Source organism: Corticium candelabrum, chromosome 1 (assembly GCF_963422355.1).
Source record: "Corticium candelabrum chromosome 1, ooCorCand1.1, whole genome shotgun sequence".
In the NCBI taxonomy this organism is placed as follows: Eukaryota; Metazoa; Porifera; class Homoscleromorpha; order Homosclerophorida; family Plakinidae; genus Corticium; species Corticium candelabrum.
The window spans coordinates 15,616,612-15,637,042 of NC_085085.1; the positions used below are offsets into that span (position 1 = coordinate 15,616,612).

General features: G+C 42.2%; 4 protein-coding genes across 4 annotated transcripts in view; 2 read left to right on the forward strand and 2 right to left on the reverse strand.

Moving 5' to 3' along the window:
• Positions 1-335: 335 nt before the first annotated feature.
• Positions 336-10,876, reverse strand: LOC134178934 (developmentally-regulated GTP-binding protein 1-like). Its single transcript, XM_062645848.1, has 9 exons — positions 10,778-10,876; positions 10,544-10,709; positions 10,292-10,422; positions 2,625-2,694; positions 2,036-2,336; positions 1,235-1,289; positions 1,060-1,172; positions 861-986; positions 336-630 (listed from the first exon to the last, which is right to left on the reverse strand). The coding sequence occupies exons 1-9, from the start codon at positions 10,814-10,816 to the stop codon at positions 531-533; spliced, it is 1,101 nt and encodes a 366-aa protein (XP_062501832.1). The 5' UTR covers positions 10,817-10,876; the 3' UTR covers positions 336-530.
• Positions 10,877-10,936: 60 nt separating this feature from the next.
• LOC134183201 (meiotic nuclear division protein 1 homolog) lies at positions 10,937-13,432 on the forward strand. The gene is made up of 8 exons (XM_062650687.1): positions 10,937-10,990; positions 11,051-11,116; positions 11,187-11,244; positions 11,340-11,455; positions 12,164-12,271; positions 12,338-12,452; positions 12,653-12,697; positions 13,292-13,432. Exons 1-8 carry the CDS (start codon positions 10,988-10,990, stop codon positions 13,396-13,398), a joined length of 618 nt encoding a protein of 205 aa, XP_062506671.1. The 5' UTR covers positions 10,937-10,987; the 3' UTR covers positions 13,399-13,432.
• Positions 13,363-17,511, reverse strand: LOC134183193 (probable serine/threonine-protein kinase DDB_G0271682). Its single transcript, XM_062650676.1, has 5 exons — positions 17,385-17,511; positions 17,065-17,107; positions 16,790-16,979; positions 14,714-15,220; positions 13,363-14,373 (listed from the first exon to the last, which is right to left on the reverse strand). Exons 1-5 carry the CDS (start codon positions 17,453-17,455, stop codon positions 13,589-13,591), a joined length of 1,596 nt encoding a protein of 531 aa, XP_062506660.1. The 5' UTR covers positions 17,456-17,511; the 3' UTR covers positions 13,363-13,588.
• Positions 17,512-17,932: 421 nt separating this feature from the next.
• Positions 17,933-20,431, forward strand: part of LOC134191968 (uncharacterized) — a 3,970-nt gene continuing 1,471 nt past the window's right edge. The window contains exons 1-7 of the mRNA XM_062660625.1: positions 17,933-18,097; positions 18,169-18,218; positions 18,465-18,548; positions 18,856-18,951; positions 19,016-19,159; positions 19,219-20,179; positions 20,248-20,300. Of these exons, the coding sequence (XP_062516609.1) occupies positions 18,055-18,097; positions 18,169-18,218; positions 18,465-18,548; positions 18,856-18,951; positions 19,016-19,159; positions 19,219-20,179; positions 20,248-20,300 (1,431 nt within the window). The 5' untranslated portion in view covers positions 17,933-18,054. The remainder of the gene's footprint in view (positions 18,098-18,168; positions 18,219-18,464; positions 18,549-18,855; positions 18,952-19,015; positions 19,160-19,218; positions 20,180-20,247; positions 20,301-20,431) is intronic.

Genomic DNA, 20,431 nt, shown 5'->3' on the forward strand with positions numbered 1-20,431 from the left:
TGGTACGTGTTTGTTGCCTTGTTCTCAGTCCCTCACCTAACGTCATGCAACCTGAGACGCGCATCCGCTAAGGTTACATTGCCTCTGTAGCCACCGACAATTGGAATTCAGCGCATGCGCTCATTGCTATTAGCGTGCCAGGCGATATGATCACGTTAATTAGCGTGCCAGCTGTTCCCTGCTGTCGCTGTAAAAATCAGTTGAGGGTTTAGCACTTAGTGCTTCTTCATGTGTTCCTTGATACGTAGTCACATGTCGTTCGTGTGTAACCAATCGTCTTCTTGCTTTGGTGGAGAGTTAGCAGCATGTGGTTGTGCTGGTGAGTTTCCCCGCTATACTTACTGTACTGCCAATTTCCCAACCAGTCAACAAACTAGAAGTTAATTGGGTACACAAGTACTGAGTAGGTAGTACATGTACATGTATGGTAGAGTCCATATGTCAGTTGGTCAGTTGTATTGTATGTCACATTGTCTTGTCACATTCGCTCAACATTAATAATAAAATTGCAACTGTTCTGTAAAGTGTCTCTACTTCTTAACGACTTGTACAACGTCTTCGTCTTCAAGAACGTGCTCTTTGCCAACCTTCTGTGGATTGTGTTTAACAGACTTGCCCCAAACCAGAGCACTAGAGTACAGTACACACAAATAACTCTGAAACTCATCAGCAAACTCACATCAATAGAAACGTTTAGTGTGGTGTGTGTGTGTGTGTGTGTGTGTGTGTGTGTGTGTGTGTGTGTGTGTGTGTGTGTGTGTGTGTGTGTGTGTGTGTGATTACTTATCAATATACTATTACAACAATACATGCATACATACACGGCAGCTAGAGCTACTCTATTACATCATCTCACTTACAGCTTGAACTCCTTCATGATTCCTTTGTGCAGTGAATTACAAAACGCCTCAACCGTTCTACCCTTAGAAGCAGTAAGAATAATAGGAGCCGTGTAATCAGGGAGTTGACCTTTTGGTTTAGTGTAACTACACAAAACAACAAATCAACAAACCAGCCAGCCAACACCACAACACACTACGTGTACAACAGAGTTCCTACATTCTCGTCAGATAAAGGTAGTCCCACATCTTTTCTAATAAATCATCAAAATTCCACTTGTGATGAGCAGAGATGGGAACAGCGTGCGGTACTCTGTAGATAATGTCGAGTTCCTGTAAAAACATTCGTCTGCATTCTTCATCGAAAGTATGCAACACGGATGTATGGAAGTCACCTCAATTGAAATTTGATCGATTTTATTCAAAACAAATATTGCTGGAATGTAAACCCTAGAATGCACAAAACAGCAGAACAATGACAAACGTATGACACACGTTTGTCAAGTAAGTAAATGATTTAACACTTTGTTAATTAATCAAAAATCATTATTAACAATTTTAATTAATTAATGAAATATTTATTATTAATTTTTAATAAATTATTATTAACGTATTTCATTAATTAATATTCAAGCAAAATCTATAATAAACTATTTCACTAATTATTGATAACATATTTTATTCATTAATTAATAATCAAGCAAAATCTTTAAAGTATTTCACTAATTAATTAAAATTATTAGTAATGCATTTCACTAATTAATTAAAAATCCTTAATAAAAAAATTGTAGCATTCTTAGAAGCAAAATGTAAATGTTTTTGCTTTAATTATTTGTGTGTATATATCATATTTCATTAATTAATTAATAATCATTAATAATGTATTTAATTAATTAATTATTATTAACACATGTCGCTCTACTGTAGCCGCCAGTACGTGATCATACACATGGCTTTCTGTAGCCTGTAAATACATCAGCAATACACTGAGGATGAAGGTATAAGAAGCAATATGACTTGGTTAGAGCGACTACGTGTACTGGTGAGGTTACACAAGTTTTATTGAATGACATAAATATTATTGTATGTGTAATTACGCATGCAATTTAGTCTCACATGACCAGACTGTAATCCCACCCACTCTAAATACCATAATTACATTAATTAATTAATTCTCCATCTTGCATGCCTCTCACCTGTTGCCCTCAACGACGTCTATCAAGTCATCTGGTGTAGCATCACAACGTAATATGATATCAGCATTATGTATCTTGTACTCGGATAATATTGATTTCACCATGTCGTTGTCCATCTGAGTCTGTGCTACCGAACACGTGAGGTTTAGTCCACCTCGTTCTTTCCGTTTAAACGCAATGTTTGGCGGCTGTTTGTTAAGACGAATGCCGAATCCCTCCAACTCTTTTTCGATGAGTTGTTTGTCGTGTAGAGGTTTTAATACGTCCAATACAATGAAGATAAGGCTGCATGTTCGTGCAACTACAATGTAACATCATACATAAAGTAGTTGATTAGTAAATGTAAGAGCATCGTCCGATTGGTTAGAGAAAAAAGTCTGTCTTCATGTCTGTCCAACTGTCTGTTTGTCTGTTTGCCCATCTATCTGTCTGTTTGTGTGTTGTCTGTTTATCCATCCATCTGTCTGTTTGTGTGTTTGTCTGCTTTGTTTATCCATCTGTCTGTTTGTGTGTTTGTCCATCCATCTGTCTGTTTGTGTGTTTGTGTGTTTGTCTGTTTGTCCATCCATCTGTCTGCCTTCCCGTTTACCGGCAATAACTTGTCTTCCTCTCCCTTTGCCATCCTTTGCTCCTTCTATAATACCCGGTAGATCTAACAACTAAACATATGATCACACAAGTACGTACATGTAGTTGTTTCTTGTGATTACTGTATTATAACAGACCAATGTCTGAATATATGATTAACAAACAGACAGACAAACATGAAGACAGACAGACAATACAATGACACACAAACAGACACACAAGCAGACAAACAAACAGACAGACAAATAGACAGACAAATAGACAGACAAACAGACAGACAATAAGATGACAAACAAACAGACAGACAAACAGACAGACAAACAGACAGACAATAAGATGACAAACAAACAGACAGACAGACAATATGATGACAAACAGACAAACTGACAACAAACAAACAGACAGACAGACAAACAAACAGACAGACAAACAGACAGACAATAAGATGACAAACAAACAAACAGACAGACAGATAGACAGACAATGAATAAGACAACAAACTAATAAACAAATCATTACGTAGTTTGCATTGATGTCAGTTGTAGTCTAATTCATGAAATAATTAAAACAACAAACCATACAAACACAGTTAAAAATAAACAAACAAACAGAGCCAACACACACACAAACACACACACACACACACACACACACACACACACACACACACACACACAGACAAATGGATATGCCCTTCGGAGAGTTCCAAAGATAGCACTCCTGCCTATTTCAAGGTAGGGACCTCGGCGCTACTCGGAGTTTTATGCAGCGCTGACGAACCCCTTCATGCGTGGCCAGAGCATCGAAGGGCACTGACTTTGGTGCAGCTGCGGGACTGGACCTCAAGTCCACACGTACCCGTATACACTGCGTGATGTTCTGCCAAGCCAGCGGTCTAGTCCACACCCAGTCAAAGAGCAGGTGCTCATTTATACTCCTGAGTCGAGAGAGGCAATTGTGTGTGAATTTCTTGCCCAAGGAAATTACGTCTGTACTCGTTCACGAACCTACAACCTCAACATCCCGGATGTTTATATTCTCCAAATGCAACTCTCTACCCAACTTAGCCTTGGTATTCCAGACTGCTTTCTGCACGTGATGGGAGGAGGGAAGAAAGCAGTCTGGGGACAGCTCTATTGTAAGTGACTTCGGAAGAAGGCAGTGCTCATGTAAATCTATAATACCCAAGTTCATTAGAAACAGTACGATCATATAACCACTTACAGCAATCAGATACCGCGTAGTACCGAATAGATCTGTTGGTGCGGTTAATTGTTTTGTATAATGTCCACGGCTCGAATGCCAAAGAAGTTTCTTGCAGCCAACAAGTGCCGGCTGTGTGGTAACCGCTTTCTGAGTTCTCAAAGCAAACACAATTTGTTTCAAACGAACCAGGATCTCTGCACAAAGCTTCAGCAAGCTACCGGATTAGACATCAGCAACACAGATGGCCTTTCACACTACGTATGTGGTTCTTGTCGAAGCAGACTGCTGACTTTCAAACGCGAGCGCAACAAACTTGAATCCACGAAGCAGTCCATTACGTTGACATACAAGAAGACATTGTCCTGTTGGAGGTTCAAGAGAGGAGTCATAGCGTCTCCAACAAGTTCATGTACTGTCAAGAAAGCAGACCTCATGGCAAGTCCTCCAATGGCTGGTGACGAAAGGTTAATTGTTACTTTTTGTATTTAATCATCGCGGTCGACTGAGTTAAATGGGTGTGCACGTTTAGACCTTTCGTGAGAAACACTGCTGGTGCTGCAATTCATCGTCTTTTCGTGCACAACGTCGCCTGGTCTCTCTTCGTGGGAAACTTTGCTGCAAAGAAGTCTGTAACACCTCATTGTGTATGTCGCGCAATGGCTTTACCGCCTTCACGTATTCCAGCGCCCATTCGTAGTTCGCCTCAGCGACCACGTAAGAGTATTGTGAGCCGTTATCTCACTCTGATCAATACTAATTAGCTATTTGTTGCAGGAGCTTCAGCCATTGTGGCGGCTGCACTGCCTCTGCCCACGCCGTCTTCGTCAATGACAGTAGCTGAACATACCTGTACTGCACTACTGACTCGGTTTGAGCCACCAGTAAAGCCGGGATCTATTCCCTCTACATCAGAATTTGCTAGGCTGCATGTGCCCTTTTACACTAGAGTAACCAAAGGAGCTGTTGATGAAACACCTGGTCAGACAGATTCTTCGACTGAGTCCGTTCAGTCTATAGTGAAGGTGGACGCGTGCAGTATGTGCCATCTGTGCCTGTTGACTACTTATTGTTGCATATGCACTCTATTAGGTGCAGGTGATTCACCCATCCAAAACATGTGATGTCACCATTTCAAACCAATACCATGGCCTAGGACGTGCTTTAGCCACTCTGAAGCCTGACAGAATTGCTCAAGCTGCTCTGAAAAATTCTGATGTTTTGCCGTTTTGATCAAAGGAATGTGCCATCTTATCAACAAAGAATGTGAAGAAATGTGCAGACCGTCTACTCACAGTTCATTTTGCAACTCTTCTTTTTTGGGTATGACATCATTGACAATACAGAAAACTGTTTACGAACTGCAGACAATAGCACCTACATTATGGAAAGTCTTACAAGTGTCTGTGAGTCCTAATATGACTTCAATTGACAACAATGAGAAATTTCAAGCACATACATGTATGGCAGCAGCATGTCTGCTTAAGGCTTGAAATCCTTACATGGGTGCTTTACAATCAGTAGTCAGCATGATCCTTTTCAATTCAGGAGCCAAAAAAGGGCATACAACAGACTGAACCGGTTGGGTGTTTGTATGTCTCATAAGACAACATTTCGAAAGATCAAGTCTATGTCAGGAACTTTTAACACTTCATTGCTCTGCTGGAAACATAACCTGGAAAAGAAATGCCAGTCATTCCACAATCAATCTTTGCAGCTGCAGACCTCTGACTGTTTATCACATGTAACCTTTCACAGCTTTGATAGCACAAGAAATGGTGATATTACTGAGAACATCATTGGTAGTGAGACCTCTGACTCTTCTTGTTCCATTAGTTGGGAACCTGAAGAAGGCTCAGAGCAGGAGCCACACTTAGAGACATTATGCTTTCAACTGACAGAAGACAACCTGGACACTTCAATCAAGACCAAGTGCATGACTGACTATTGACAGGAGAAACAAGTCTTTGCATTGGTTCAATATGATTGCTACAAACAAACGAATTGTTGACTGCCATCTGCCAACTGCAAGGCCTAGGTGTTCTATTTTGTCTGTGCCAGACACTGCTTTTTTGTCATCTTTGGATGACCATGCATATCTGAGAAAAGAATTTGCAATTATCGTGGAGAGGATCATCACCAAGTACATGCCTGCTTTCTCACATTTTGCAAAATATGTTGTAAATCATATTGAACACCAATATACCAAGCAAGCTCGTAAGAAGTCTATACGAAACTGTTTGGGCCTACTTGAGTTTAATGAAAATAAACAGCAGGACATGGTGAAAATCTCAGAACATGTAAATCAAACATATCTTCCGTATAGCTCTATGCGGCAAGACGAGGGTGGCAGACATACGTACTCTCAGCCTTTGGTGAGGATGCAGTTTGGCGGTGACCAACTGACTGAAGAGAGAATCCAGAGTTCTCAATTGGCAGTCATTAATGGTGAAACATCTTATGAAAGGATTGAGGGAGTATTTACTCATGCTGAGGATTTTCACTGTAGCATGAACTTTGTAACCCTTATATTTACAAAGTTTTATGATACTCAAAGTGCAAAAGATGTGGGAACTCTCTATCAATTAAGAAACCGCCTTGACCGCAGGGACATTGAAAGAGATACCCATATGCACTACCAATCTTGTAGATCATTTGTAAATGATCTGTTGGATGGATATATTCTGGCAGCAGCTGTCACTCATTTCAAATTGAAGGATTTTGACGATTCACCTGTTCCTCCTGGGATGCCTAAATCACTGGAAGCTACGTGGTTTCACGACAAAGTTTTAAGCATGGTGCACAAGTATGTTCTTCAGTGGATAGAAACCAAGAAACATGCTTCAGCCTTGATCAGTGCTGTACAGTCTGGTTTCCCAGAAGTTGCAGAACTATCAGAAAGTACAGTTGAACAACCATCCCTGACTACTGTGCCTTCTTGTAACAGTGTGCCTAGAGTGCATGACAGCCAGCAAATTGGAATGACACCTACTAGTTTAGTAAATTTGGCCCATCAGTCAGCAAGCTTGAGAAGCTACCGTGGCAATCTATGGTCTCTCCTTGGAAGACTGAAAACTTTGCAGGTACAAAGACAACAGACGTCATCACTTCTTGTGCAGACTGAAATTGCTCGTGCAGTAATGTCAGGAGAACAACATGCAATGAAGTCTCTGTCCAGTGACAGTAGACAATGTTTAGTACTTACTCACATTGAGAATGAAAGCCAGCACTCTATGCAGCAGCAACAAGATAGATCATGTATTGAAGAAAAGAGGCAGGATTTTGGCTGTCGTGACCCTGAGTGTACTTTAGTGTTCCGGTCTAAGCTTGCTCGTTGTGAACATGAAAGTAATGTGCATCTACTACTCATTTCTGACAATGATGAATCAAATATTGACCAAACAGACAAATCTCATGATTCAACTACTGCTGCTGAAGACACTGTTTAATTACATTTCTAATTTTTTGAAAATGTCTCTTTTGGAACGAGATTTTGAAGATGCAGTTGTTTCAGAAATGGATGGGGAGAGGCTTCTACGTTTGTGGAAATTCAAGTTTTTACACTTCAAAGAGGCCAGAAGAATAAAGTATGCTCTGGAAGCTTTCAACTTTGTTTCTGACCAGATGGCATTGTTGAGCTGTAGTGAGGCACATCACCAGCTTTGGAACAGAGGCTTCAATTGGCGTGGAGGGATTGGCAATAACATTCCTTTAGACTTAATGGTGGAGCATAATAACAACATAGTCAAGGAACTGATTGCTAATTAAGGTGCTAAAGTCTCTTTTGCTTCAGCTCAGCTGGTAAGTCGTGCTGCACAAGGCGTCGAATCTGTTCTTGACAATTTGGATATGGCTCTACAAGTTCATCGGGAGTCTGGGAACCATGCTAGGATTGACAAGCAGAAAGATGTGCATTTGATTGCCAATGAAGCTGAGACAGAATATGAGTGCATATAGTCCTGGACGAGCATACAAGACACTTACAAAGATGAATCGAGATGTCTTGCAAGGACTCACACCTAGCTCACTTCTAACTTGGATTAGGAAGCAGAAGCAGAAGCTGCATGGCCAAGAACTGGAACATCCTGTTTCAAATGTGACTGCATAGGAAATCTTGCATGTTGTTTGAGTTTGTTTTATTTTAGGTTTTACTTTTCGAACAAATTTTGCTAGAATAGGCTTAGTTTGGTAACTTCTTCTATAGTTTTAGTTTGGTTATGGTAACTTCTTTTATAGTTTTAGGTTAGCTATTGTGCAAGTGTGTACGCATAGGTGCAACGTGCTGCATGTGCAATTAAGCATGGCCAATACAATTACTTAATGCATTTCATGCATTAATGCATGCCTTAGCTTCACTTAGCTCTGACAACAAGTCTATGACATCAGTCACTCTGTGCAATGTACCCAAGTGTGCCATAATGCATTCAACTGCTTCCTGGCTAAGGCTAAGACGACTTATATCAACAGAACATGTATAGTAAGGCTGTTGGTCCAACAACGCTAAACACATTTCCTCTCTCAATTGATATTCATTAAGTGCTTCCCTAAGCAGCATTTGCTGCATCAGTGTGACAGACTGAACAGGACTTTCAGTTACTCCCTCCTCTTGATCAACACCCAAACACTCTAACATAACTGAACAGCTATTCTCATCACATGTACACTTCTCTGCACAGATATCACAACAGTTATGTTGAATGCATACAGAAGCAGAAGCTGAAGGCGACAAGAAATGTCGCCGACAAACGTTTGAATTCATCAGATACTGGTACATACTGGAATCAATGTGAGCCAGTTGCTGTCCATGGTAATATAAAAGAGCCAAACTCTGAGTCCCATCTAGACCACATTGCCCTATCTCTTGCATGTAGGCTTCCAAACAGTTGGAGGGACCATTGTGGAGAACTGTGTACAGTCCCTTGACATGAATACCCATTCCCAAGGCATTGGTAGCAAACACTATTCTGCACTTTCCATTGGTGTCTGAAAGTGATTCCAATATGAGTTCTTTGTTGGCCTCAGGTGTGCTGGAATGAAACATCTCTACCAGACGGTTTTCCATTCTGTTCTCACCTTCAGGAAAGAATGCCTTTCCTCCTAGAGAATGCTGAAAGTGGGTGTATAAAAATGCACAAGCATTTTGAGTTTTACAGTACACAAGAACTCTAGGACAATTAATTCCCAAAGTATTCAACCTTTGGAGAAGCCAACAGAAAGTCGTTTCTGGACCTGGATGCATTTTCTTGACGCACAGGAAGCTGTTAGGCCTATCTGGACTCTTGACGATTTGAACTGCATTGCGTAGACCCAAAGCTTGATTTAGGATACTTCTTGTAGCAGTGGAAGCTGTTGTCGTCAAGGCCAGACATGGAACGTCCAACAACTATCTCAACTCACCTACGAGACCACACCAAACATGAAAAGGGTTGTCGTCATGACCATCAGTACAGTCAAAAAGCTCACTCCACCCCTATAAAAACGTGTAAACTCGCTATGACCCTGGCCTGCATGACTAAATTTCATTCTCACCACTGCACGACAGTATGTGCTTCATCGACGACAACTGCCACAAATCTGTCGCAGATCGGATCTCTGTAGTGCCGTTCGCCACTCTGAAGAACCAACAAGCACTTCAGGGCTTCCATAAATTAATGGGACTTTCCCTGTCTTGATTTCTGCATCTCTAGACTTGGACTGGCTGACAATGGCAGCTTCTGTGCCGCTGTGAGTCAAAAAAGCGACCTGATCTCTCATTAGCAACTGCAAAGGTGACACGACAAGCACCAGAGGGTTCCTGAGATGCTGCTGAAAGCCGTTTGCAGCCAGTCGACTACAACAAACGGGAGAATATGAAAAATAAGTGACTTGCCAAATCCGGTAGGAAAACAGGCAAAGACATCGCGACCTCGTACTAGATAGCGTAAAGCAAGCAGTTGAAGGGGCTTCAAGGCTTCAACAACAAACGTAGGCAAAGTTGTTGAAACAGTCACTGCGATAGCTTCATCATTAGGCAATGTCTGCAGCTGACTAGCACTCGATGGAACATCCATGTCAACATGTCAACACGGAAAACAATAGCATTGCGTTGGTTAGTGTTATCTGCACCCCACTGTGCTATTTTACAATCTCAACAATCGTTTAGAGGTAATTGCAAAGTACTTATTGACGTCAGCAAATATCTACAGCGCTGATTGACCGTTTTTAGCGGTGGTTTTGATTGAAGCGGATGTTTCTGAACTTGAGCAGTCGCGCCTCTTCTGAAGTCACTTACAATAGAGCTGTCTCCAGACTGCTTCTTCTCTCCTCCCACCCTCCCCTCCCATCACGTGCAGAAAGCAGTCTGGAATACCGAGGCTACAACCAACTGAGCTACAGACGCCACACACACACACACACACACACACACACACACACACACACACACACACACACACACACACACACACACACACACAGAGTAACTACCTGTATCTTTGCTCCCTTATATCTCACAACTCCAGGCACAGTCGTGAGAGTAGTGAATTCATAAGCAGCCACTTCTGAGTAAACACCAGCCAAGTTCGTCATTAGAGTAGACTTCCCAACAGATGGAAACCCTACAAATAATCTCACAATTACTTATCAACCTCTTTCTCTCTCTCTCTCTCTCTCACACACACACACACACACACACACACACACACACACACACACACACACACACACACACACACACACCAACAAATCCAATTCTTGCGTCTCCAGTCTTTGCCACGTCGAATCCCTCGCCAGGACCGCCACCGCCGCCTTTTGGTTGAATTAGCTCGCGTCTAAGTTTAGCCAGCTTCGCTTTCAATAGTCCTAAATGATGAGCGGTTGCTTTGTTTTTCTGTGTTCGAGCCATCTGAACAAATGGGGCCCCACTCTTAATTAAACGCCAAATACACTCGTAACACAAACATAATGCATTACCTCGGCCTCTATATCTTCTATTTTTTGAAGGATACTCATTGCAGCGAAGAAGGTTTTCCACGCTTGTCAAACTCACTCTGCGCGTGAAGTCTGGGACTACGAGGGCAAAACCTAATTCTCAGAGCCGTCTATATACGGCTCTGCTAATTCTTGCATGCGCGCATGCGCACATGATCAATCAAATCGCGCGAAATATCTTTTCTAAATAAAATGGTGAGTCTCTTTGCTTCGTGCACGATACACAAATGGTGATCATTTTGCTACGATTTCTAGTCACGCAAGAAAGGCCTGAGCGTCGAAGAGAAGAGAAGTCGTATGATGGAGCTTTTATTCGAGAAGGCAATGGAAATCAGTTTTGCTCTTACCTTCTAAGACATGATTTGTTAACCGTAAGTCATTTTAACTACAGAAAGATTTTTTCCAGCTGAAGGAATTGGAGAAAATGGGTCAGAAAGAGAAAGGCGTCAGTGAGTGACGACACGCGCTGCTGATTGGCTGTTTGTTGCTATGGAGATTTGGGAGTTGTGTTTAATTAACTGTTTTCTTGTTGTTTGTTGTTTAGCGTCTATGTCTGTGAAAGATATTGTTCAGAGTTTGGTTGATGACGATATGATTGACACGGACAGGATAGGAACTTCGAATTATTTTTGGTCATTTCCTAGTAAAGCACTTCATACAGTAAGACACATTTGTATGTACATCTACAGACTGTCAGTATACTCGAATAGACAGGTAGAGAGAGAGAGAGAGAGAGAGAGAGAGAGAGAGAGAGAGAGACAAAGAAAAGAGTGAATGGGAGCATGTGATCTCTAGCTCTGTGTCTGTCTGTTTGTCTGCCTATCTGTTTGTCCATCTGTCTGTTTGTCTGTCTATCTGTCTGTCCATATGTCTGTCTGTTTGTCTGTCTATCTGTTTGTCTATCTGTCTGTCTGTCTGTTTGTCCATCCGTCTGTCTGTCTAGCTGTTTGTCCATCTGTCTGTTTGTCTGTCTATCTGTCTGTCCCTATGTTTGTCTGTTTGTCCATCTGTCTGTCTGTCTAGCTGTTTGTCCATCTGTCTGTTTGTCTGTCTATCTGTCTGTCTGTTTGTCTGTCTATCTGTTTATCTGTTTGTCTGTCTATCTGTTTATCTGTTTGTCTGTCTATATGTTTGTCGAGCTATCTGTCTGTCTGTTTGTCCATCTGTCTGTCTATCTGTTTGTCCATCTGTCTGTTTGTCTGTCTATTTGTCTGTCTATCTGTCTGTTTGTTTGTCTGTCTATCTGTCTGTTTGTTTGTCTGTCTATTTTGTCCATCTGTCTGTCTGTCTGTCTATTTGTTTGTCCATCTGTCTGTTTGTTTGCATGTTTGTCTGTTTATATCTACAACTCTTGCTTTTTTCAATCAGCGTAAGAGGAAATTAGCTGACCTTACCAAGCAAGTAGAGGAAGCTAAGAAACGTAAGTCTCACAATGAGGCTCTTCAAAAGGATGCAAAACAAGGAAAAGATGACACAGTGAGTAGACATGCCACTTAGTGACTAGCTGTACTATAGTGACTAAAGTGAGTTGGTTGTGTGTAGGAAAAGAGACAATGTGTGTTGAAAGAATTAAAAAACATGAAAGACAAGAAAGGAAAACTTACAGCCGAATTGGAACAATACAAAGACCTGGATCCAAAGACATTACAGGAAAAAAGTTAAAAAACAAATAAAATGAACAGACAAACAGACACACATACACATACTGACAGACAGACAGACAGACAGACAGACAGACATGCAGGTGTAGACAGACAGACACACGCATGCACACACATACATACATACAGACAGACAGACAGACAGACAACAAATTGTGTTGATTGTAAGTGCTTACACGTGTCTGTTGTGCATTAGGCAGGCAAACACGAGAGGCAAAAGAGGCAATCAACAGATGGACTGGTAAGTGCCACATAATCAATTTGTCTGTCTGTCTGTCTGTCTGTCTGTCTGTCTGTCTGTCTGTTTATCTTTCTTTTCCACTTGTTTGTCGCTTTGTCTATGCGATTACACCAACCAAACCACACACATCGTTGAAGTAAAGTGATTGCCAATGTATTACCATGCAGTAATTGTAAGAAATTCAGAGCAGCTACTAGAGTCCCTCTCATCCAACACCCTTACTATCGCCATACTGTCACGTGTGTTGTGTTATTTCCACACTGATACTGTATTAGTGCAATAACACTGTTTCTGTATCGGTTACTCTAGGTTTGAGTGTCCAGCCGGTCATACCCCCTAAGAGGCGAGGTCTTTTGCCTCATGGGGGAGACTGGGGACCCTTAAGCATAGGGCTACTCTCACACTCTGTCGCACACATAGTACATGCGACATGATAGTACTGCACATGATATAAGAATTAATATCAATGACTGCAAGCTAAACTATTAATATCAATGACTGTAAATATAGTTGCTGACTCAAAAATTAATATCAATGACTAAATGCTTGGCTCAAAAATTAATATCAATTGAACAATTGTGTGGCATGTGTTAGACAACGTATTCAGTCTCAAGTCGTGGTGCAAGAACAAGTTTGGCATTGAAGAGTCGGCGATCGACAAGAACTTTGGTATACCTTCAGACCTCGATTATGTTGAGTAAATACGTGAGAACATCCGATATATCTATAACACGTATCACAGTATTCTCTAACTATCATAATTCATTCATATCATGCATCCTATAATATATCTTGTCATACGAATTGAGTCAATCATATCTCCCAATCTATCGTCATACGTCTGTCTCTATATTCGAAATAATAAATTGCGAAAATCTCTGATCTAATTTGCTATACTTTCGTGAGGACGAGCTTCAATCCCTCGAGCTTGCCGCTCGCCATTCGCTTGCCGGGACATTTCCTGTACTCATCGTCGCGCGTCTTCTGCTGCAAGAGAGTTAACGCTTGAACAGAAGTCAGTCGATCCACTGGATTACTCGACGTCATCTGGACACAGACGAGATTCAATTCGGGGTCGCTGATCGATTCCAGTTGTTTGTCGGTGACCGTCTCGTCGAGCTCGTTTCCCATAAAGAGATGAGCAAGCGTACAGCCCAGACTGTATACATCGGCGGCGACCGTGTTGACAAACACGCTGCCATTGTTCTCGGGAGCTCTATACTTTGATATGAATGATTGCTTGTTGAGACATTGGGTGACGATGTGTGACACTCCGAGATCTCCAATTTTAGCCGTGAGGAGCGACGTGACGAGGATGCTGGCGCCACACAGTGAGCCGTGTGAGTACGGCTTGGGTGTCGTTGAGTGCAGAAACGTTAGACCTGCTGCACAATCGATGGCGAGATCGAGTTGTTCTCGTTGCGTCAAGTAGTTGTGGGAAATGATGGCGGCGTCGATCACCTCGCTGAGGGATCCTTCCATGAGTTCCATTGCCAACTGAAGAGGGTGATCGTTCGCGGCCGTGTATCCGAAGATGGAGACGACATTGGGATGCGAGAGCTTGCAGCACGTTGATAGTTCCTGCTGGCAAATGGATTTGTTCATATGTGACACGATGACACCGCTGAACATCTTCACAGCAACAGGAGCACCGCACCAACGGCCAACACGAACAGCTACACAATGAAATTATTACAGAACACTGAAGTGGTGAGGGAGAGATGGATAAGACATTATGCATGGAATATCATCAGATTTAGAGGGAAGCAACGTCTACTCTATAGTCACATACTGTACTACCCATATGTCTGTCTGTATGTCTGTCTGTCTGTCCATCTGTTTATCTGTCTGTCTCCATCTGTTTGTCTGTCTGTCTGTCTGTCCATCTGTCTGTCTGTCCATCTGTCTGTCTGTCTATCTGTTCGTCTGTCTATCTGTTCGTCTGTCTGTCTGTCCATAAATACATATTGATCACAACCTTTTGTTATATTTACATCAAATGATATGATAACGTACTTGCATGATCTCCAGATCCAAGTGTTTTACCAAACATCAAAATATCCTTTACCGGAATAGCAAAGGAATCTGTTATAATGCCAGCCTCCTTGTCTTTGGTCAACTTAACGTTTGTGTACTGTCTAGTTAGTGCTGCATTCTCCTGCTTTAGTGCACCACACTGAGATCTCACACTCGCATTTTCCATTTCCAAGTTCTTGTTTTGTCGTACCAGTGACAAGCCCTCGTCTCTAAGTCGATTCACTTCTTCTTCTTTCTTCACTAGTTGACCTTCCAGTTCCTCTATTTGCTTGGCAGAATCTTCAGCAATTACATCAGCAACTACACCAGTTGTAGACTTGTTTGTTAGTAATGACCAAATGAGGGACACTCTACGTTTGTCTTCCATAGACAAGTCGGCATCTCCAATGTCGGTGGATGAAGCTGATGAGTCGACGCTCTCACTGGATGGAGCATCAGACACGGCATCAACTGCAGGGGAAGGAGGACTTGATATTTCCACTGTATCTGCAAACACAATCAAATACAATCCATTGAATAAAATCAACACACCAACAACTACACTAGCATGTTAACAATGAGCTGAGCAGCATATTCTTCATCCTGAGTTGCTTATGTTCAGGCATAGTACAGAGTATCCCATATCAAGCCATCTCCATTTATATAACCAAGGCTAACCACACATTTACTCGCATAACATCAAAATGGGCCCCATAAAATTATGCAGTCAACAACAGATTAGACCATTGTTATAAAAGGTGGAATTTCATCTGTGTGCAAGATTCATAGTGATGATACTGATTAAGCTAGCAGTTTTGGCATGTTTAGGTTACACACACACACACACACACACACACACACACACACACACACACACACACACACACACACACACACGGACACACACACGGACACACACACGGACACACACACCACAGTGAGTCAATGCCTTCTAAATATGTCATTTGCTTAATCACGTGACTTTTACAAAGTCCTGTTTCTTAGTCTCATAGCTAAAATAAGTACATTAATTAATATCCTCAACAAGAGCACATATGAGGTATCACCAAATTCCACCTTGTTACTACAAGTTACAAAAGACATTTCCTTTGACATAACCGACCAGTTGGTGAAATCTCCACTTACTCTATAGAACAACATTTAGTGCCTCCTGTGTGTTGCTCATGTGGGTCATCTGACTCCTTTCCTTCACATGCTAATCACCAACCAGTTCCTGGCACAGAAACTTCCTCTAATTAGCATAGCATCACTTTGTTCTGTCAACACTTCAAGAGTAAAAAACAACGCTGAAAGGCATATCATGCAGTGAAGCAACTCATGGATGGAAATCCCATAGTGAAATGACTTAATTAAGAGTAAAAAACAATGCCAAAGGGTAAATCATGTAGTGAAGCTGACTTGGTAAGACAGTCCTTTCCAATTCATGCAGAGATTTCCTGCCACTATTAACACATTCACAGGCATCCATAGCATGCACTCACTACTGACTAATCTCGACCACAAACAACCTAGGAGACTGAAACTATAACAAGCAGGAAACCTAAAGGTTAGGGGTAATGACAAGTGGCATCACTGGATGTGTACATGGTTTCAAGTCACATTCCCATCAATTCTAATAATTTGGTTAGCACCATCTTTCTTGGTGTTCAACAGATTTCATCACACATCACATCACATCCACTTCATCCAACCACAACACACAACAGCGCAAGAAGTCTACACATCTGGATTTGTAGAGAACCCAATTCCACACATACCTTCAATCAAAATGGCATGATGACATCAGCCAGTTTAGTGCAATCTTGTTATTAAAACGGAATATTTTATGTTACTTTTATGTGAACAAGTTGGAGCATGAAACACAACAGATGACCTTGGGACATCTTAGGACAGCCTTGCAGTACAATTCGAGAAAGACATTCATTCCAAACACACACACACACACACACACACACACACACACACACACACACACACACACACACACACACATACACACACACACACACACACACACACACACACACACACACACACACACACAATGCAACCTACCATCTGCACCCTCTACTGTCTCCTGCTCTGTAACCTCCTCTTTCTCCTTCCTCTCTCTCCCCTCCACACTTCCATTCACATTCATAACCGTCCGAATAAACTCCTTCGCCTTCTTCTCTTTCTTTCCACCGACGCCCTTCAGACCGATCGTGTCGAGCAGTGCCTGCAGCTTCTCGTCGACGTTCTGCGTCTGCACAAAACGTGGCACGACAACACAACGAGAGTCAGGTGAGACATAATATCATATCTCAAACAGCTCATGACGCGACACTCACCGCAAGTCCAAAGTCTTGATCAAACCCGACGTGTTGTACATGCCTGCAGGGATAGGACGGATAAGAGAGAGAGAGAGAGAGAAATCGATTAAATCCGAACTGTTACCAATTAGCTACACATGCTTGCTACATGATGTTATCAAGAATGTGGCAATTGTAGCAAACGTGAACGTGTAGCAGGTGAAAAATGTCATACAAAAATGTGTAATCGGTGTCGTCGTCTCATACTACAATCAGTCGTGTGACGACCATCGAGGTAATTGCCGGCGAGCGGAACATGCGTGTTATTCGTGACAAACTGCCGCACGACGCCAACTCACACGAAATCCAACGGACTCGAGATCGTCGCTCGTTGAGAGAGCTTCTTCTTCGACTTCTTTCGTTCTGCCATACTTGACACGGTGTCAGATAGGCTCGCAACTCGCCACAACTGACCTCACTTTCACGTCCGGGTATTAAATATTGTACCTCCCGGATGTGAAAGTGTCATCATGACGTCACATATGACGCTCGACTCCTTTCTTGCGTTTTTTAGTATAAAGTCGTTCAAGAAATTATTAATAATCATGATGACTACACGATATTTTACTAGGTGCGATCACCGTGGTGACAGACTGCGTTTTGGCTCCCTCCATGTGTCTCGCTAGACACTCCGTCTCTTAATCGCAGCAGTCAGTCCGCCATGATTGTGGTTTCCTGTCTGGGCGGTCCGTGTTGGTGTCTGATTACAACACGAGCGGCTCGGCACGTGTCATTAGCAGCACGTGTAAACTAAATTAGTACGTCACAGCCTACAAGCGACAGACCGTCCCTCTCAATAACAAGTCGAGCGTCCGACTGGGAAATCAGTCGACCAGACATTCTCGAATCGAACTCTTTTCGCCTCGTTTTTGCACTCTCTAAACGCAACTTGAAGTTTTCTATTTCTGTATTCATCACATCGACAGTTTCCATCGACACTAGAGCTACAGAAAAAGTTTGACTTTAGTAATGAATTCCTTCTCGCCATCTCAACCGATACTCAAACACAAAGGTATAAACCCCACTTCTCACTATGTTTAGTTGTTTACAAGTGAGATTGCAGCTTGTTGTTTCTGGTTGCAGGCAGACCGAAGAGCAAACTACTGAAGGCATCGAAATGGTGGATCATCAAGGTGACTGACTCGTGTCTGACAAACTCGTGCACTTTTATTCGTACCTTGTTGAGAACGAGAGACAAAGGAATGTGCGCGTTGCAAACACATGTACATGTACGTTTCACGTTCCTCTCGCATATTCATGTCGAGGGTTGGACCTGCCACCTGTTGCACGTGCCGATTAGCCTTTCTAGCAGCAACATATTGTGCTACATTTTCGTCTATTCGTGTTGAGTAAGCGTTGGTTTTTCTCTTTCCTTGCAGTATCTCGGAACAGTCGAAGCCGTCAAAGACTGGCGAGCTCCAGGCAGCAGACTAGAGCTAATGGCATTCGTCAGGAGTGCACAGGTCAGTGTGTCGCTATGCATAAGCACGTCTATTGCATCAAGTGACATGTTCGAATCACTTCGTGCTGGCGGCTCTTTCTGCTTGCAAAATTAACGAATGTAATGAGAGTTATAAGAGAAATGAGAAGGATGATTGGATCCGGTCTTCAGAGAAGCATGTTACAAAAGAGAGCAAGAGAAACAGGTTGAGACGAGTGGGTGGGCTCATGTAGGATGACATTGCTAATGCGACGCCGCCCCAGTAACATGTGGCCAGCGGTTGTGCACCGCAAACTCGATCCTTTAGCATCAAATTTCTTCTCCTCTAGGCGGCCACGAAGGCGTCGGCGTCGGCAAAGACGCACACAGCAAAACGTCTGTGGATCTCATTGGAATGGCTGCACGTTACGGATCAATTCAAAAAGGTTTTTCACTGATTTTTGTGTGTAAGATGATTAGTTGTTGAGCCGTCTATCTTATGATATCTAGAAGTTGTATGCCCTCTCGAGAACTGAGGAGATTGGAAGCTTTTGTCATGCTTCTGATGATGATGGTAATCATTACCTTCTCATCAAGGTGGTGAATCCTAAGACAAGTAACAATGACTGCATTATACTGGCAACACATGATATTGTAAGTCACTTGTATGAGACGGAAATAGCAATTCCAGATGATGCTTGCTCTCATGACAGGTTACCATCAGACACATTTGCCAAGTTCTCAAAGTAGCAGTCGAGAGTTCACTGGAAAAGACGAGGGCAAAGGTGAAACATTTGATGAGTCTCAAGCAGGGACATAGTCGACATGAGTATGAGGAGATTGAATTATATGGTGACACAAGCAACACACTTACAAATACATCCTCATCACTTCCTCATTCCACTCTGCAGTTTCTAGAGGATGAAGCTAAAAATAAGAAATATGATATTCCTAGACAGAATTCATCTTCCAGTTCCAAGTCTTCATTTGATGATAACTGGATGTCAGATGCATGTTCATCACCGATTCCTGGTTTTGATTATGATATCGCTGACATTGATGATGATAGTCAAGATGGTGATGGTTTGGCTCATTACGATCATCCACTATCATTGAATAGACGGAGTTATGACACTTTGACAAGGTCATCTCCACAGCCTCACTTTCATTACAAAGTCCCTCGTCTTCTCAGTATTGACCAAACATCACACGAGCACGTGACATATGAAAGTCCCGAACCCGAAGTAATACACTCACAACCTGAAGTAAGACACTCACAGCCTGATGTAATACACTCACATCTCGATGCCGACAATGAACCGGATGCAGCTATATATGACAACGACAGAGTGCTCACAATTATCAGAAGAGAATGTCTGTCTAGAGAACCAATTGAGGAAAAGTTGCAGCATGATTCTGGTCATGAGGAAGTACATGACAGTCCAGTAGTATATGAGCCTCTGCGTGTTGCTCATCCAATCCACAAGTTTGAACAGATGTCCAGCAGCCAAGAAGACGACTCTGGCTTGGAAGACAATGACTCTGTTGAGATCCAAATCAAAGCAGATATACACAGTGAACCGACAGAATTCAGTAAGATGGTACAACACTTTGCAGCAGGAGATGACGAGGATCTATATGCTATTATTGAAAAGTCAGGACAGAAGACAGTTGGTATGATTATGACATCGGCTAACCAAGAGTTGAGTTGTATGTACTAACAGTAGTCTGTAATAATGCAGACACACCTCGCAATAAAACCTATGAAGAAGAGCGACAAGAATTTATGCAAGAGGTTAGTAACTCAAAAGAAGTCAACATTTCTTGATATCTATCTTTTCACTTATGTTACTCTCACATGACTCTCTTTCTCGTGTGTGTGTGTGTGTGTGTGTGTGTGTGTGTGTGTGTGTGTGTGTGTGTGTG

Excerpts from the sequence above, each read along its gene's own strand:
- LOC134178934 (XM_062645848.1), bottom strand. The coding sequence starts at position 10,816 with ATGAGTATCCTTCAAAAAATAGAAGATATAGAGGCCGAG. Across the intron at positions 10,710-10,777 it reads TAGAAGATATAGAGGCCGAG|ATGGCTCGAACACAGAAAAA; the intron begins GTAATGCATTAT and ends CCATTTGTTCAG. Across the intron at positions 631-860 it reads ATCATGAAGGAGTTCAAGCT|TGCTCTGGTTTGGGGCAAGT; the intron begins GTAAGTGAGATG and ends ACTGTACTCTAG.
- LOC134183201 (XM_062650687.1), top strand. Across the intron at positions 11,117-11,186 it reads TGGAGCTTTTATTCGAGAAG|AAAGATTTTTTCCAGCTGAA; the intron begins GCAATGGAAATC and ends TTTTAACTACAG. Across the intron at positions 11,456-12,163 it reads CTAGTAAAGCACTTCATACA|CGTAAGAGGAAATTAGCTGA; the intron begins GTAAGACACATT and ends TTTTTCAATCAG.
- LOC134183193 (XM_062650676.1), bottom strand. The coding sequence starts at position 17,455 with ATGGCAGAACGAAAGAAGTCGAAGAAGAAGCTCTCTCAACGAGCGACG. Across the intron at positions 16,980-17,064 it reads ATCAAGACTTTGGACTTGCG|ACGCAGAACGTCGACGAGAA; the intron begins GTGAGTGTCGCG and ends CGTTTTGTGCAG. Across the intron at positions 14,374-14,713 it reads TGGATCTGGAGATCATGCAA|CTGTTCGTGTTGGCCGTTGG; the intron begins GTACGTTATCAT and ends TTCATTGTGTAG.